At 46.9% G+C, this 19,321-nt stretch overlaps 1 protein-coding gene across 1 annotated transcript; it reads right to left on the minus strand.

Annotated features, from left to right (window-relative positions):
- Positions 1–9,268: 9,268 nt before the first annotated feature.
- On the minus strand, positions 9,269–10,850 carry LOC104605958 (uncharacterized). Its single transcript, XM_010270922.3, has one exon. The coding sequence runs from the start codon at positions 10,826–10,828 to the stop codon at positions 9,482–9,484; it is 1,347 nt and encodes a 448-aa protein (XP_010269224.2). The 5' UTR covers positions 10,829–10,850; the 3' UTR covers positions 9,269–9,481.
- Positions 10,851–19,321: the final 8,471 nt, after the last annotated feature.

Raw genomic sequence — 19,321 nt, forward strand, 5'->3', positions numbered from 1 at the left:
ACTCCCTGAGCTAGGGGTCAGACCTGGTGTAGGGAGTTCATGATGTGACAAGTGGATTTGCCTCGAGGACCAGGCCGCTTTGTCGGATGAATTGTTGGTCGGACCAGTTCGGCCACTTGGCTCAACCAAGGGTAACTCGGGTCGCATCTTGTTTATGCGCGGACGTCATGCGATCTACAAACTCCGTGGACATCAAAAAACGCGCTAAACCAATTTCAACCTCAAGGGTCGCGCAACCGGCTTTCTTAGGAGCCGTTGGATCGCTTTGATTTCGACCGTTGATTCTCTGGTAGAGTGGCTTTAAATAGGGGGACCCGAGACTCATTTTCTTCGCCATAAGTTCATTAGCCTTCAGTCTAAGGTCGCGTTCAACCTCCTTAGCTCAGGTCTTCCTGTTTGGTGTTCCTTTTCAGTTCGGTCTTCCTCCTTGGTGAGTCTTCCCTAGCTCTCCTCTTCGATTCAGTTTCTTTTTCATGTCTAGATGAGGTCGAGGTGGGTGCCTTGGCCCAGGTCGATAGTCAGACCGAAGCTACTTCGGGTTTGGAAATGGTTTGTTGCCCTCTTGAGGCGCAGCCACTACGGGAGGCGCGAGAGGCCTCTAGTAACCTGACATCCCCCTCGCACCGAGGTCGGGTGCCAGACAACTTCGGCCCATCGACAATGACAGCGGATAGGCTCCAGGCCTTAATAGCTTGGTACAACCTCCCGAACGACCTCATTTATAGTCTTCCGCTAGGCAACTTCCCTTGGGAACATGATCACAATGAGATCATGATCTTCGAGGAGTAGCTCGTAGCTGGTCTTCGTCTTCCATTGCACCCCTTGATCGTAGAAGTCTTAAAGCTCTTTAACATTACTATAGACCAACTGCACCCGAACTCAATCTGCAACGTAGTAGGGACCATATCTCTTTTTTATGACTATAACTTGCCCCTTGACCTCGATATCTTTTCTTCAATCCTGTCCATCAAGAACAATGCCTCTAGTGTCCTTCTCGAGCATAGGCGGACCTATTACCCGTCTCCTCATCCGGGCTACAAGCTTTTGCACGGGTTCCCAAATAGGGTCTCAGTCTAGAAGAGAGGTTACTTCGTGGTCCGTAATACTGAGGTATGGCCCTTCCCAACCCATTGGAGGGCAGCCATTCAGGATCCCGGTGTTAGATTGGACCTGAAAACAAGGGAAGTGCTCCAATCTTGGGCGGAGCTTGGCCTCAACTTCGTAGATTACGTGGTTCAAGGCAAGCTCGTGCAGGCTGGCTTGAGTCCTGGTAGGTCGTCTCTATTTGTGTTTCTACTTTATTTCTGATAATGTTGCTGACATTCTGCTTTTGTTGCAGCTCCCATGAAGCTCGCTGCAGATCAACTCCTTGGCCGGATGAAGGGGAAGAAGTGAGCTGCCAAAAGAGCTCGCGTCGAGTCACCACAGGCTACCATGCCTGAGTCTGAACCGTCCCCCAATGTGCAACCCTCGGTGATTGATCTGATCGAGGAGGAACTAGGGAAGGCCTCCCCGCCTCGCGCGCCTGAGGAGGCATCTTCGGAGCCTGCTCCTACAACTGCCGCGTCTTTAGGCAATGAGGAAGCAGTTCGGAGCATGTTGACTCCGAAATATAGCCTGCTCAAGAGAAAAAGCGTGGTGTATGCCAAAGAGGTTGCTAGCTAGGCCGAACTGCCGGTCACTTAGCTCAGGGCTCGAGCGGCTACTCACTGCATGGTGGTAAGTTCCGTCTTGACTTCTTCAATTTCGCGCTTAAGACTTTTCTGATACTAAATGTGGTTCTCTTAGCAGGTGAACTCCATCGTGCATGCTTTGACATACCAGTCCAAGATACACTTGAAGTGGGCTCTTGCGGCTGAGTCCTTGTCTCGTGAAGCTCACGCCGAGCTGAATCTGGCCCGTAACGAGATCGACCAATTGAAGAACTATGCCCGGGCTTAGAAGGAGCTCATTTCATTGTTAATGTCTAAGAAGGCAGCGCTAATGTCCGAGAAGGCAGCACTGGAGCGGGAGGTGGAAAACCTCGAGGCCCATGTCAAGGAATGAACCGAGGTACTCCTTCAGGTGGTGGAAGAATCCAAAGCAAAGGCCGTCGAAGAGTACAAGAGCTCGGAGGAGTTCCAAGGAGTGCTGATGGAAGCCGGGACGGAAGGTTACCGCAAGGGCTTCAAGCTTAGTAGATGGCTGACTAGGCGCGAGTTCCCACAGCTCAATCTGAGTGCTATCACCACCTTGAGGGTTACAAATGAAATGGCCATCGAAGCCGCCGAAGACCCGGACTCTGAGGCAGAGACTGACGACGAGCCGCTTGACATCGGAGAGGCTGGTGCTGACGAAAGGATTGATCCTCCTACCGAGGCCTCGGACGAGGGTGAAGAGCATTAAGTCTTCCTTGTAAGTCCTGGGCTTGCGAGTTCGGTTTATAGTAGAGAATTTTCTCTTTTTTTTGTAATGAGCTCTTCACATCAATGAAACACACTTTTTTGCCAAATGTCAGTGCAAATAATTCTCTAACTAGTCGAACTAACCAAATAAGTATAGGTTACCCCGAACTGTCGAGCTACAAAGCTGGACTACAAATAGGGGTAACTTCGCACGATGTACTCGAGGTGCGTGGACATTGTAGGTTATCTACCGACCTGTCTATGCGTGGGCTACTTGGTGATGTTAGTTGTCCCTTTGCTGGGGTTCAACTTTTTTGTTGTATGCCGAGGTGGGTTAGACATCGTAGGGTTTATACCCAAGCTGTCTATACCTTAGGCATGAAATGAGTTGCCCATGCCGAGGAGGCGACTGAGACTTATGAGGTGCCGAGGTCTTATGTTAGCTCGGCACCTTATCCCTTAGGCTTTGGGAGCGGCTCATAGTCTGTTCTCCTTACCCTTGGTTTTTCCCATGTCGAAGAGGTGACTGGATCTTGTACGCCCATGCCGAAGAGGCGGCTGGGACTTGTATGCCCATGCTGAGGAGGCGATTAGGACTTATTGTAGCATCGAGGTCTTTTATCAGCTTGGCACTTTAGTCCTTGGACTTCTGGGAGTGACTCGTAGTCCTCTCTCCAGTTCGGCAATCACTAGTATCGCCTTAGGTTGCCGATGTTCCACACTCGAGATACCTGTTTTCCTTCTAAGTTTTTTAGATCATACGTACCTTTCCCGAGTACGCGTTTCACTCGGTAGGAGCCTTCCCATTTCGGTCCGAGCTTACCGACACCGGGCTCAGGTACCATGACTTTCCTGAGGACCAGGTCATCGACACGGAAGTGTCGTTTCTTGACCCGGGCGTTATAGTACCGAGCCACCCTTTGTTGGTATGCTGCAGCCCGAATGTACGCTAGGTCCCGTACTTCTTTCACCAGATCAAGGTTGGTACGGAGCTCATCGTCATTTGCTTATTCGTTGTATGCCTCAAGGCGTAATGTAGGCACCTTGATCTCAGCTGGGATTACCGCTTTCGTGTCATAGGTGAGGTTGAAGGGGGTTTCACCCGTGGCGGTCTTAATGGTGGTTTGGTAAGCCCATAGTACACTGGGCAGCTCGTCCACCCATAGTCCCTTAGCTCGGGCTAAGCGGGCCTTTAGTCCACGGAGTATAGCTCTATTCATGACTTCCGCTTGCCCGTTTGTCTGAGGGTGTGCCACTGAAGTGAAGTTCTGCTATATCCCCATCTCGGCGCACCAACTCTGGAACTTGATATCTTCGAACTGCTTACCGTTGTTAGAGATAAGCACCCGAGGTAGCTTGAAACGGCATACTATATTCCTCCAAAAGAAGTTATGATGCAGGTTGTGATTGTTGCTAGGGGTTCCGCCTCCACCAACTTCGTGAAGTAATCCACTACTACTACCAGGAATCTCCTCTGTCCTGTCGCTGGCGGGAATGGGCCAAGAATGTCGATTCCCCACTGTGCGAAGGGCCACGGGGTGGCGAGATACTTCAAGTCAGCAGCAGGTCGGTGGTGGATATTGGTGTGCCTTTGGCATTTATTGCACTTTTTGACAAGCTCGAGTGCGTTTGCCTTCCTGGTGGGCCAGTAGTACCCCTGTCAGAGCGCTTTCTGGGCGAGAGCCCTGCCCCCCATGTATCCGCCACACATACATTCATAAGTGTCGTGGAGAACGAGCTTGGCCTCTGAGAGTCGGAAGCAGCACAAGTAGGGGAGTGTGAAGGATCTCCGATACAGCCGTTCGTCTATCATGACATACTTGGCTGTCTAGTGCTCTACCCTTCTGGTCGCGTTGCAATCTGCAGGGAGCGACCTCTTCTGCGCCCCCGAGAATGCTGGGCCGAGGTAGGTTCTCTATATACACGGTCCTCATGGTGTTGCACCTCGTGCTGGCTAACCGGGACAAGGCATCGGCCTCAGCGTTCTAGGACCTTGGAACTACCTGATGAAATAAGGCTAGAAGCTGCGTAGAACTTCATTGACCTTGGCTAGATAAGCAACCATGGTGGGGTCACGAGATTCATAATCGTCGGTGACCTGGTTGACCACGAGATGGGAATCACTATAGATGACGGTGTGTTTTGCTTGTACTTCATTCGCTAGAGTGAGCCCAGCTATCAGTGCTTCGTACTCCGCTTCATTATTAGATGCTACGAACTCAAACCGAAGTGTGTACTCCAGCTTCACCCCGCTTGGACCGTACAGATAAATGCCGGCTCAGCTTCCTTGTTGATTAGATGAGCCGTCTACGTGGAGTATCCAGGGCTCCTCGTCCCAGGTCGGCCTTGCTCTAACCGGGACTGGTGCCGCACTAGTTGAAGCTTCCTCTTTGTGCTCGAGCTCAATCAATTTAAGGATCGCGGTGTTGAAGGTACATTCTGCAACGAAATCGGCCAAGGCTTGGGCTTTAATTGTCGTCCGAGTCTCGTACTGGTTGTCGTACTCGCTGAGTTCGATGGCCCACTTCATTAGAGGTTTGTTGGTGAGGACGATGACGGTCTGGGCTTGGAAGTACGGACGAAGCTTCTGAGCTACTATGACCAGCGCGTACGCCAGTTTCTCGATCTCCGGGTATCTTGTTTCGACATCCTGCAAAACTTTGCTAACATAGTAGATAGGTCGTTGGACCCAATCTATTTCTTTTATCAGTACCGAGCTGACCACCTCATCACTCGCGGAGAGGTACAATTTTAAAACATCTCCCTCCTCGGGTCGGGTTAGAATCGGGATGCTAGCTAGGTATTTCTTTAGCTTGTCGAAGGTGAGCTGGTATTTTTCGGTCCATTCAAAGTCTTTACTTTTCTTGATTGCCTTGAAAAAAGGCAGGCAACGATCTGCCGATTTGGACATGAAGCGGCTCAGAGCGGCTATACGACCGTTCAGCCTCTGAACCTCCTTTAATTTATGAGGTGGCCTCATATCTAGGATGGCCTCCTTCAATTTTCTTTGGGTTGGCTTTGATGCCACGTCAGTTGACTATGTAACCCAAGAGTTTTCCCGAGGTGACACCAAAGACACACTTGTTAGGGTTTAGTTTCATATTATACTTGCGCAAAATTTCAAAAACACATTGTAAATCATTTATTGAACATTTTAAAAACTGGGTCTTAACGACCATATCATCTACATAGCAGTAAACCTTATTGCCGATCAATGGCTCAAAGATTCTGTTTACAAGTCTTTGGAAGGTCACCCCGGCATTTTTTAGCCCAAAGGGCATGACCTTGTAACAATACAATCCCAGCTCGGTTATGAATGCCGTTTTTTCTTCGTCGGCAGGGTCCATCCTGATTTGGTTGTATCCTGAGTATAAATCCAGGAAACTCAACAACTCGTGCCCTGAGGTTGCGTCCACTAGACGGTCGATCTTAGGGAGTGGGAAGCAATCATTCGGGCAAGCTCGATTCAGGTCGGTATAATCGACGCACATGCGCCATTTACTGTTGGCCTTCTTTACCAGATCCCCCTGCCGATCTGTCTGGTTTTTATTTTCTTTTTGTACAAAATTTTTCAAGTATCCGCGACAGATGAGTTCTTCGATCTCATCGCGGAGATTTCTACAGTTTTCGGTACTATGACCGTGATCTTTATGGAAATGACAATATACATTTTTGTTTCTAGTGGCGGGATCTCCCCTTAACCGAGGTGGCCACTTCACATAGGAGGCGTCCTTGATCGCCATGAGAATTTCTCCCCATTTCGTGTTGAGGGGCATGTAGCTCGTCCTTTCAAACGGAGGAGTTCGGGAACACCGATCTGACTTGTTTCCTCCCCTAGTTGGGGACTTTCTCTTTCTTCGTTTGTTGCCACCACTGTTCGAGTTGTCATCTTCTCTTTTTCTCTTCTCCATTGGGGCTTCATTCTTCTAGTTCATCTCCTCTTCGGTCCCAATGAACTAATCGACAAGCTTGAGGAATTCGATGATGTCTTTGGGCATGTTTGCCACTATGTGCCACTTGAATTCCCTATGGGTAATACCCTTCTTTGCTACCGTGAGTTACAGCGGCATCTAGGTCAGAGATCTGCAAACAAGTGTCGTTGAAGCGTTTGATGTAGCTTCGGATCGACTCCCCTTCTCTCTGTACTATGCTGAGGAGACTTTCTTGTGACCTCGGGCACTTCTTGTTGGTGATGAAGTGTGAGGTGAACATCTGTACCAACTGCGACCAACTCTTGATCATCCCTGGCGCGAGGTTTTTATACCATGTGCGAGCTACTCCTTTGAAGGTCGTAGAGAAGGCAACGCACATGCAGGATTCGTCAGCCCCAGGTAGATGCATCTGGGGCTGGAACGAGTCTACATGATCATTTGGGTCGAACGACCCATCATACTTATCTAGCGGAGGTACTTTGAAGTCCTTCGACATCGGGGTCGCCAGGAGCTCGGAGGACAAAGGAAATGACCCAGAGAGGAGGGGAGCGGTCTTTGTGGCTTTCGAGCTCGCCTCCTCTTTACCTTTAGGGTGCTCGAGCTGACTAGGTCCAGCGAGCTGGCTTGGAGCTACAGTTCGACGTGCCTTAGGACGCCGCCTTTGCTGCTTCTTGACTGGCTCTGCATTGGTGCTGCTGACCTCTATGTTGTCGGGCATTGTCCTAGCATGGAGTGGTTCGGACTGCCGATGCTGGCTGCTGTGAACAGAGGGGCCTCGCCTGGAGTCCGCGGTTAGAACTCCGAACTGGTTCCCTGCAAGCGAACCTTCCTGTTGCAAGGGCCGAGGTGAAATAGCTCTGGCGGGCTGAGTGTCTCCCGACCTGTTCACTTGCTGCGAGGCAGGAGGAGTAACTTGCCTTTCCCTCCTACCGCGGGATGAGACCTGGCTCTCGAGAGGATGCTGAATCTGGGAAATCTATCCCCAGCGAGGAGGGCGAGTGTTCTGATGATGAGACTTGTTCTGTTGTGCTGCCGAATGCCGAGGTGATGTTGAAATTGCTGGACCTGTTGCATTTGGGCTTGAATAGCCCATACGCAGTGTACCAGGTCATCGAGCTGATGCTGTCCGACTCTAGGGGGAACCACAGATGGTTCAGCAAAAGTTGCACCCACTACAGGAGGAGGTGGGGCGTTCACTGGCATAGTTGCTTGAGGCACAATCAGCGTCGGGATCCCATCCGCGGAGAGCGGTATGGTAAACTGACCGATGCACATAGTCGGAATCTGAGGTTGCCCCCCGAAGACATTCATTTCACCGTTCTGTCTGGCATTGCTAGAGGATGTCATTGATTATGAGTTTCCGATTTTTGGTGGAAAGAGGCTTCTCGTAGCACTTCCCACAGATGGCGCCAATTGATTTAGTGCGATTTGGCTGCTCCCAGTTGGAGGTGATCTGGCTTCTAAACAGACGATGGACTGAACCTGCAAGGATATCAGAGAACCCGGGGGTGCTAACCCGACGAGGTCGCTCCGATGCTTAAGTTAGTAGGCTAGTAGCGAGCTAAAATTGCTTGAAAGTAGAGAGCTTGAGAGCAGGAAAATCACGCATACCTTGCACCCCTGGGGATGGAGCCTCTATATAATGGAGTCCTCGCGAGTTTTGTGGAGTAGTTCCAGAATCCTCGTCACAATGAGATCTATTTCTGCGATACTGGGACATAGTGCTGCCAACTGATAGGGTTTATCGAGTCCGCCCGAATCGCTTGTGGGAGATAACGCTGGCTGTTATGCGGCGTGATCCCGTGAAGTCCGAGACCATCGGAGGGATTTTTGGGATCCTCACAGTGGCACGTCGGTATCTCCGAGCTGACGCCTTTAAGTCCCGAAGTGGAGTGAATATCGAAGTGACTTGGCATCGAAGTTTTCTCGTTGCGATCTAGTACTGAGGCGATCTCATTTCGGGGTGACCATGTGAACTGCTTGTCATTCCTCTTGTCGTTGACATCTGATACAGACGCACCGTCGATTTCTGCTCTTCTTCTCCCTCCGAAGTCCTTGTCAATCACCACTGCCAAAAACTCTTGCATGCCAACCAAGAAAGCGACCTTTTGCAGCTAAGCCTGCTATGTTCCGATCTCCCCTCTCTTGCAGCAAGATACACGTTCTCATGTTCCCTGGTTCGTCAACGAAACTAGAAAGAATGATTAGCCGCTCCTCGCTTCAACAAGCTTATCTCGTGCTGGCTCTAGCACAAGTGCATTTGAGTAGCGGATGAGAGAGGGTAACATCCAGGTTCAGGAGAGGGGAGTGGCAAATGGCAATACCCGGTTCGGACAGATTTACTCACTGAGCGAGTCCAGCTGGTTTGTTCCACCAAAAAAATGTCCATCTGGTTCTGGTTCAATACCCATGTTAATGTAGTTCAGGAGTCAGGACTCCAGGCTCAAGATTAAAAACTGGTATGAGACCAGCCACAATAAATTAAAGCAAATTTGCTGGGTAAAATCGGTTGGTCGAGCTCGAGGAATTTCCTTACCAGTTGCTTTTTATTGGATTTCTCTCATCGTTTTTAAAAGTTTTATTCGCTGAATACGGAGGCAGAGGAGGAAGACGAGCAACAGTGTACTCACTGCCTTTATTTGATATTTTTTCCAAAAAAGCTATTCGATTTTAGTTATTATATGAAAAATAATATCGTCTGCAATAGTGCAACTCTGGTTTAAATTTGGTTGTTTCTAAGCTGAAAAGCCAACAACCCTGAAGAAAATACTGTAATCTATTTCCACTCAACAAGGTGAAATCAAGGACTGGACCCTAGCCTATTCTGCAAGGACAAAACACTTCTTATTAAATGGAATGGAAACAATAGTAACATTTCACAAGTCACAAAAACCTTTGCGCGTGAGACCAAACTCTGTTCCCATAAAAAAACAAGAAAAGGAAAGTTGTTTACTAACTTAGCACAACTTAGATCAATTAACCAAACACAGGAACAAGTTTTGGGCTTAGAATTTTTTGTTGGATTCTCCAAAGTCCAAAGGGAAATGAACACGAAAGCCAACTAATTAACAATAACATTAATTATTAAACACAGCAAAGTAAAATGGTCAAACGAAAAATAAGGAAAAGCAGATTATTCACAATATAATGTTCATAACCTTCAATTCATCTCTTACAACTTCGACTCCTAGAAAATTGATCTCTTATCCCACCAACAATCCAAGTCTCCTTTGCAATATCAGGAGATACCTTAAAGAAATCAGGAGCATAACTCATCAATATCAATTTCTCTTTCTTCTTCTTTTCTTCCAGCGCCAACTTTTCTTTGTTTCCTCCTCCTCCTCCTCCTCCTCCTCCTCCTTCTTCTTCTTCTTCTTCTTCTTCTTCTTCTTCTTCTTCTTTTCGCACTAGATCTTTCTCTTCTAGCCAGCCTTTAGCGGGTGCGGACCTACAACGCATGAGCAAGAGAGCACTCGAAGGAGGAGCGGCAGGAGCGGCATCCGATTCTGATCCTTCACCATCACAAGTCTCGTTTCTCTCCTCTCTGTACTTTTCTTCTTTGCTAAAAACATTATTTTGATTTTCTTGCAATACCATAAACCACTTTGAAAAGATAGTTCTCGAAGCATCACCACTATCATTTTCCTCTGTACTCGCTTGGCTTTCTTGCTTTTGTTGATACTCTTCTTCTTCTTCTTCTTCATCTTCTTCGCCATCAGAAGTGACGACTGAGCCATGAAAGGAACCAAAGCACCGTAAATGGAAGCGAAAGCTTCGTAAACAAGTCAAAATCTGCATTATGTCTTTCCTGAATCCGAGAGTCTCTAGCCAAGTGGGGCTCTTCTTCTTCTTCTTCTTCTTCTTCTGTTTTCGCCTGTTGTGAAGTTTCTCGATGCCTTCCATGACTGTTTGCCAGTTGTTACAGGAACTCGATGTGGGCCTGACTCTGATCTTGCCGGCGCATGTGACTTTTGGAGAGGTGGGTTCGGCGATCTCCGAGCCCGTGGTCTTGGTTTTGGGCCAAAGGAGAGGGCTAGCTTGGCCAACCCTGTTTCTAGACCTTGTGAGAAGATGGTGATGGCGCTTGGTACTGCTACTGCTAGTAGACTCATTCGACCGCGCTGGACTGCAAATGGGCTTGGGCATAAGGGTTAGATGGGCTCGAGAAGGGAAGCAGACTAAGAGGTCTGCTGGAGGAGTTCCTTTGCCTTCTCTTCTTCTCATGGTGTTTCTTCTTCTTCCTCTAGCTCTTTCTTTCTGTGTTCTCTCACAACTGTTGTATTTGCAGATTTCTATGGTTTTGGATGATGTTAGCGTGTTTGTTTTTAAAAGGAAAGAGAGAGAGAGAGATTGAAAGCTTTTCTTCTTTCCTTTTGCTTTTGTTTGTTTTTTTTTTTTTAGCTTTGTAGAGGATGTCACGGGGGAGCTTTCTTTCTGGGCCTCGCCTTTTGTTTCGTTTGCCAACCAAATAAAATAAAGAAAAGTTACTAAAGCCCAGGAGGCTTGTTTCATGGTCCAATCATACCCACCCGCTACTTGTGAGTCTCAAATACTCGTTTTTGTAATCAGCCACCTTCCCCCCACCCAAAATTAAATAAAAAAACACGAAATAAAGGAATAAAAAGTAATTAGCTACCCAAGAACTGGTTAATGAATAAGAGATTAAGAGGTAACATTTAAAGAAGACTGCTGAGAAGGTAATTTGTTGTAATTTTGCACGTTGTCTGGTTAAATTTTAGTGTGTGTAATGTGTATGTGTGTGTGAAAGAGAGAGAATTGATTAAAGCAAGGATGCCATTATAAAAAAGGAGGGGTGGAAGCGTGGAATGCAATTGAGAGTATGGGGGGATGGACTCCTCGATCCCACTATGTTTTGCGGTGGATTAGACATATTACCTTTGTAGGGGACCTTCTGCGAAGAGGGACTACCAACTTGATGATTGAAATAATTAATAATTCATTAGAGATGGTTAGAGAATTCATACCACCAGATTGATTACCTTGTTAAGAATAATTAGCCCAATTAGAAGAAGAAAAAATTAAAAGAAGAAGGGCATGCAATAATGCATAATCAAACATCAGAGTCAAACAGTGCAGAGTGTGGAACCAGTGACAATAATTCTACTAGTGTCTTAATTGTTTCCTTAGATGATCTTCTTCTCTTACAGCAGGAACCAGGGTACCAGTCTAGATAGCTATCTTTAAGAGTTGAGATAGAAGAGATACGCACAGAGGCTATACTAGTAGTAGCTTTTGCGTGCTCACCTGCATCAGTAAGCCTGCCTTGCTAAGGAATGACAAAAGAAAAGCTTTAGTTTTTGAGTCGGCTTTGGGTATTACTTTTTGCTTTTAGAGATATCAAAAGCCATGCGGGCTGCGGGCTGCGGGCCCGAGAAAATGCAGGCCTAAGCTAAAGAGAGATGGAAAGACGAGATTGAGATTCCTAGAGGCATCATTATTCGAATTCAGAAATTGTTTACCCTCTCCACCCTGTCTAGCTATCTCTATCTTATCTGGGACTACTGGCCGAGTGGATATTCCAAGTTTACAGCTGAAGCAACTTGGAATGTTCCAAACACCAGCTGACATACCCTTTTTTCATGTTTTCCTCAAATTTAATAATTAAAAAGAGGAGTTTCTCTTCTCACTTCTCACACATGTATTTCAACACATTGTTCTCTCTACCATTTTGCCCTTCATCAATCACCATACCGTGCAATCTAGAATATAATCAATAGAATCATCTAGGACCCATCTGGACTGATGCAATGTACCACATGCATATACATATTATAACTCTTTTATTTTAACATTGTTGTTTTCCTAATTATATATCTCAGATACTTATTTGATAAGAAACTCTCAACTAGTACTTTAAAGAAATAGAAAATATAATTCTAACAAGTAAGTTTCTAGCTAGTATATATACCTGCAATCTAGAATATAATCTATAGAATATATCCAATGCTTAAAATATGTGTTTTAAACACCGTTGAGGATATTATTCAACTCCCCTCTTTATGCTCTTTTCTATATTCCTTCCAATCAGTCCTTTTAGTTTTCAATTAATGAGATAAAGAGAATTGGATGTACCCCAATAATGCAAACCGTCGTTAAGGAAAATAAATTAATAAACAAATCAAGAGATGTCTTCCAACTACCAATGAGTTCTTTTGGACCACATTGTCATTGAGATCAAGTGCTCCATTTTGATCTATCCTTGGTTCTTAATTAGTAGATGGGATGTCCATAGCATTTCAAAGGAAGGTATTTGTACTACAACGGTTTACAATTTGTGGTTGAACATTTATTATTTATTCTTTTAGAAATATACAAAAAATTAAACATCTGTTTAGACCCATTAAGGTTAGTAGATGCTTCCAATTAAGTTCTATTTCTCTGATTTGGACCCTATTTTTAAAAATTTATTTTAAATATGTAGAATCATTTCTATGAACCCTCCTAATGTTGAACCCCAACAAAGTAAGGTTCTATGAGTAATTAGGAATCCCACTTTACATTAATTTTTTTTTTTTATTTCATCTTCGAATTGAATCTGCGTAGTGTTGCTAGGCCCTAGAAGTAAATCGTGCAGTTAAATTGTTAATTTAAAATTTTAATGTATGAAAATTTGTAACCTTCAGAGAGAGAGAGAGATTCTTTAAGGACAGTGTAAAAGTTTTCTTATGAAATCAACTTCAAACAAATTGTTTTAATCAACCTTGGTAACGATGACTAATCCACTCAACAAAAAAACGGAAAAATATGAACAGCCCAATTAATGCAGATTTCTGAATTTCATTATAAACCTATAAATATTCAAAATGTCAAATGCCCCCATTCTATACATTAATACTCATCCCTAAATTGGCATCAATTCTTAATTGGCACTTACCCCTAATCCCCAACTGTATTTTGGGCGACCCTAAGTTGAACTGTCATTCTCCTTAAAACAAGAACAATGAAGGAAAGAAAACCTAAACTAAATGATGCCAATTAGTCTGCCAAAAGCTAAAAATATGAATACAAATACCCTTCTTTTTGTAGACTGTAGAGAGAGGAGATTAGTCCATCGTCATTTTTTAATCCTGATTCTTGAGGGAGTGTGACCAAAGTCAATAATGGCCCAAATTGATGCAAGGAGAAGTAATAATAATTTGCTACTAGGAATACTACCATGGTTCAGTTTTTGGTCATTATGTAGTATTCAGAGAGTACAACTGGCACTCTGGTAGGCGATCATTTTTCACATTGTCAGACTATTAATCTATGATTGACACTTGGATTGGGCAGTCCTACCATTCGTCTTTTATTTCTTACCCCAGTCCAGTAATGTAATTAGAACTGACCAGGAGAGAATTAATTTATTGATGTATTTTTTTTTTTTTTTTGAAAGAGAAAAGAGAAGCCTTTCGTTACTTGAGAACAAATTTACAGGAGGAGGAGCAGAGCACAAAAAGAAATGTCTCATCCAAGGTGGAGGGTTATGCATGTACAAATGTTTCTCTTTAGATATAGAAGCATTATATGTCATGATATGAGCTAACACATTGTTAGATAAATTGACAAAGCTTCAAAAGATGTTGCCACCTGCTTAATTTGAGCAAAAGAAGGCTTTATCCATCCAGTTGGTATAACCATCTACTGAATTTAACTTACTCACTGTGGAAGTTGCATCAACAATAAGACTTTCACTCTCTTGATTTGAAGGGATTAATGGGCCATCTAAGATGCCTGCATAACTGCTCTCCACTCTGCAACCTGAACCGGTTGCCATTCAGTGCATGGTTCTCCAACTGCTGCAATAAATTCGTTTTCTGATCAATAATAACAAGCATCATTCAGATTTCATTGTGAATCATCTGTGCAAATATGATAGAAGTCATGTAGCTGATGGAGGAAGATTTGACCCCACCCTTCGGCCATGTGACACGTGGAAGCAACCGAGAGTGACTTGGCAGAAACGTTAGATCGGCATGGCAGCAGGCCCACAACCCGAGCTCCGAACTAAAGAGCCGAGCTCCCTCATAGGAACCAGCAAACCGAGCTCCGAACTAAAGAGCCGAGCTCCCTCGAAGGAACCTGCAACCTGAGCTCCGAACTAAAGAGAGCTGAGCTCCCTCGAAGGAACCTACAAACCGAGCTCCGAACTCATGAGTTCCAAGCTCTCCCTTTGAGGTGTTGAGCCTTACAAGGAGCATCAAAGGTAGAAAACCCGAACTACCCACCTAGGGGCAGTTCGGGCCATACTCCTATCCGAACTCGAGACTTCACATTAAAAGACCACTTCGGCTCCAAATCACCTGACTAAGCAACCATACCTGACGCCCAGGAGACCGTACACGGAGGCGACGCACCTGACCGATCAGAGGACTGACACATGACAGCCACCATCCAACGGCCACCTGCCACCGCCATCCCAGACGGACAGAGGCGGCCCTGGCAACTAGCAGTGGGGGTTATGACACCCGAATTGGCAACTGGCAGTGGAGGTTATGACACCAAACTGGTAGTTGACAGAAGGAAGTGACCCAATCTGGTAGAGGTAATGATGCCCGAATTAGCAGAGGCATGGAAGTGAGCACCCAAGGTGATTATAAAAGGCCCCCATCTCACAAAGAAGAGGGTATGTGTGATTCTTGCGTTTTCTGGTCTTAGAATTCCTCATTTCCCTTGCCTTCTGAAGAACACTAACTTGAGCTTCGGAGTGTTCCAACCGGGTTCTTCCTCGGAAGCCTCCATTTTCTTCCTTGTTTCAGGCACCTCCAATCTCGTCAGAAGCGAGGTAACTGGCAGCTAGGACAGACCGGATCGAACATCATCATTTGGCGTCGTCTGTGGGAAGACTTCAAAAAGCCTCCCCTAACCTCTAACACTCTCTCTCTCTCTCAAAGAAACCTTAGCTTCCATGGCTTCTCCCAGCAACAGTAGGCGCAATGCCGACTTGAATGCTGTAGGGGAACACCCCCAGGCTACCACTATGTGCATAGGACAGTTCACCGTTCCCCTATCGACGGACGGAATCCCTAGCCTCAACGCACCAAACATTGTGGCACCTGTGAACGTTCCCCTTCCTCTCCATATCGAGACGACCTTTGTCGAACCAACTGCTATCCCCCTGGCGACTAGCCAAAACCAGTTTGGCGACTTGATGCAGTGCATGCGGGAAATGCAAGGCCAAATGCAGCAGTTCCAGCAGCATCAGCTCCATCAACATCAAGTACTGCACCACATCTCTCAGTATCACTATCAACAACAGTTCCCCCAATTGCCTCTGAACCAACCACAGCTTCCACCTCGGCACCCCACTCCAAAGCCAGTCAAGCCCCCCCCAGGGCGGACGCCTCCACCGAGGAGAAGCCTCCCAACTTCAGAACCCTTTCAAGAGCCAGGCCTCATCCTCGGGCAGGAGAGAAAGATCAATCACCCCTGCCTCGCAGCTCGCCGGCGGATCGGGAACCTCCTTGCCAGCCAAGTCAACACCTCGGCACTCCAAGTTTGAGCTACCGCTCAAGTCAACAGACTACCAATAGTCCAGGCCCATCGAGCTTGGCACTACCGAAGCCAGCAGCGCCAATTCCAGGCCCTCTAAGTAGCAACAAAGGCACCGGCGAAGTCGCCGAACTTCCACCCGCAACCTGCCTGAGCTCCGAGGTAAAGAAGAGACAAGCTCGGACAAGGTAAAAGCTGCCCCTATTCTCTCAGTCCCTTCCCCCCTCTCATCAGAACTCCTTGCAGTCCCCATGCTCAGAGATTTCAAACTCCCCTCTCTAGACAAGTATGATGGGTCATTCGACCCCAACGACCACGTCGATGCCTTCCAGTTAGGGGTGTTCATGGGTCGGGTTGGGTCGGTTTCTTGGGATTTTCCCAACCGACCCGACCTGGTTGGGTTAGCTAAGGTGGGAACCGAAACTGACCCACTGACAGGCCAAACCGACCTAGTCGGTTTGAGTCGGGTTGGGTCGGTTTTGCTCCTGTACAAAGCCAAATAAAATCTGAATTAGTTGATAATTTGATATTCAAGAGTCCAAGATAAATCTAAATTTAATTTAGGTAAAAAATAAAATCAATAAATTCTTCATGTAAAAACAAGTGTCAATAATGGGCCTTCTAGAGTAAAAAACTAGGTAAATCTAGGTAGGTAAAACAATAAAATAAAAATTTAAAAACCTTCTAAATTCTAATCTAGGTAAAAAACTGAAAAATGACACCTAATTGAATTCTAATTGTAATTGCCTAATGGGCCTTCTAGAGTTATAGTTCTAATAAAAGTCTAAAAGTAGAAGACTAGTAGGAATTAAGAAACTACTCAAACTAGGAAGTAGGAACTACCAAACTAGTAGAATACTAGTTCGGTTCGGGTTGGTTACGGTTTTCACGCAAGAAAACCGAAACTGACCCGAGATTTCGGTTTATGTATGTGCCCAACCCGAAATCGACCGGTACGGATGAAAACCCGGCCGACTCGGGTTGGGTCGGTTCGGGTTGGTCGGTTTGGTCGGGTTGGGCATTCTTATGAACAGCCCTACTTCCAGTCCCAAATGCACCTGGCAAAGGCCAGTGAATCCTGCATGTGCGTGGCCTTCACTACCACCTTCAGGGGGTGGCCCGCACCTGGTACAGGAACCTAGCCCCTGGGACAATAAGAAGCTGGACCCAGTTCGTGCAGGTCTTCACCGCGCACTTCGTTACCAGCAAGCGGTGCCCCAGAACCGAGGAGAGCATCTTCGGAGTAGTCCAGAGAGAAGGAGAGTCCATCCGGGGCTACATCAAGCGGTTCAATGACGCATGCTTGCAGATACCGCGACTGGACCCCGTGGTGCAGCTCGCGGCAGCCAAGAGAAGAGTGACGCACAAAGAGTTCAAGAGCACATGGTAGTTAGCCAGCCCGTGACCGTGGCTGAATTCCTCAAGCTCGGGGACAAATTCATGACAACAGAGGAGGAGATCAACCAAAGGACTGAAAGCGGGATTGAGAAAAGGAAGAGGGAAGGCGAGCCCTCCAACCCAGATGATAGAAGAAGGAAAGACCTAGCTCGGGAAACGAAGCTAAGCTAGCCGTTCCGAGCTCCCTTAGCAGCTTGGACGGACTACACACCCTTAAACGCGAAGCGAGGCGAGATCTTAATGACGATCAAATACGCCCCATATGTGAAGTGGCCACCTCCTCTGAAGGGAAACCCGGACGAGAGGAATAAAAACTTGTACTGTAGTTTCCATAGGGATCACGGTCATAGCACCAAACATTGTAATAATCTCCGCGACGAGATAGAGGAACTTATCCGTTGCGGATATCTACGAAATTTTGTACAACACAATAATAATAATAATAATAGTAATAAGCCAGGTCGGCAGGGAGATCACAGCAAAGACGCTCCCGAGTCTAGCAGCCGGTCAGCGGAAAGACCAGTTCGGGGAACAATCCTCGTGATTGTTGGAGAATCGAACGTGGCAGGGTGCTCCTTGGCAACAGCTCGCGCGTCAACCCGGGAAGCCGCCAGAGAAGAACGAAATCCCCCGAAGCGGCCTAGGACGGAAGACCCTATATTCTTCACCGAAGACGATGCGCGCGAGGTCCCCTACCCCCACGACGACACACTTGTCATAAAGATGAAGATCGACTTCGAAGTCCGACGGGTACTCATTGACTCCGGCAGTTCGGTAGACATCCTCTTTAAAGTGGCCTTCGACAAACTGCAGTTCCGAGAGAACGACTTGAAGTCCACGAACACCCCGCTGGTCGGCTTCAGCGGAGAAGAGGTCAGACCCCTGGGAAAGGTCACAGTACTTGTGGAAGTCGGCACGTGGCCTAGCACGGTAAGACTCAGTCACGACTTCTTGGTGGTCGTGACCCCCTCCCCCTACAATGCCATAGTAGGTCGGCCGATCACCCACGCTTTAAAAGCTGTGGTGTCCACTTACTATTTGGCCATGAAGTTCCCAATGGACTTCAGCATCAGGGTAGTGCGGGGTGACCAGCTCGAGTCCCGCAAGTGCTACGTTGCCGCCCTCAAGGGAAAGGCCAAGATAACCAGCGACCTCGAACTGGAGCGACCTACGGAACAGAAGGAGGAGCGAGCTGCACCAACAGAGGAAACCGTTCCCATTTCTATCTCGACAGAGGACCCCGCCAGACTACTTCAGGTCGGAGCATCCTTTGAAGAACCCCTGCGATTTGAACCGGTACGCTTCTTACTCAGTAACTTGGATGTTTTCGCTTGGTCCGCGGTAGAAATGCCCGGCATAGACCCTATGCTCATAACTCACAAGCTCAGTACTGACCCTGTAGTCAGACCCGTTAGACAGAAGAAACGCAACTTAGCCCCAGAACGTTGGAGGGCAGTCGATGAGGAGGTCGAGAAGCTCCTCGCAGCAGACTTCGTAAGGGAAGTTCATTACCCGAGCTGGGTAGCCAACCCAGTTCTAGTAAAAAAGGCAAACGGCAAGTGGCGCATGTGCGTCGACTACACTGACCTGAACCGAACTTGCCCAAAAGATTGCTTTCCCCTCCCTAGGATTGACCGCCTAGTGAATGCGACCTTGGGACATGAGTTGCTAAGCTTCCTGGATGCCTACTCGGGCAACAACCAAATCAGGATGGACCCGTCCGACGAGGAAAAAACCACCTTCATAACCAAATTCGGCCTGTACTACTACAAGGTCATGCCCTTCGGACTGAAAAATGCTGGGGCGACCTTCCAAAGACTCGTGAATAAGCTGTTTCAGCCCTTAATTGGCACGAAGATAGAATGTTATGTAGACGACATGGTCGTCAAGACACAGTTTTAGCATGAATTAATACAAGACTTGCACTCTGTCTTCCAAATTCTGCGTCAATTTAGCATGAAACTAAACCCAAACAAGTGTGTCTTCGGTGTCACCTCGGGTAAGTTCCTAGGGTACATCGTCAACCGGCGCGGTATTGAGACCAACCCGGACAAAATAAAAGCCATCCTAGATATGAGACCACCCCGAAAAGTAAAAGAGGTTCAGAGGCTAAAT

Source organism: Nelumbo nucifera, chromosome 1 (assembly GCF_055504915.1).
Source record: "Nelumbo nucifera cultivar China Antique chromosome 1, China Antique-T2T, whole genome shotgun sequence".
In the NCBI taxonomy this organism is placed as follows: Eukaryota; Viridiplantae; Streptophyta; class Magnoliopsida; order Proteales; family Nelumbonaceae; genus Nelumbo; species Nelumbo nucifera.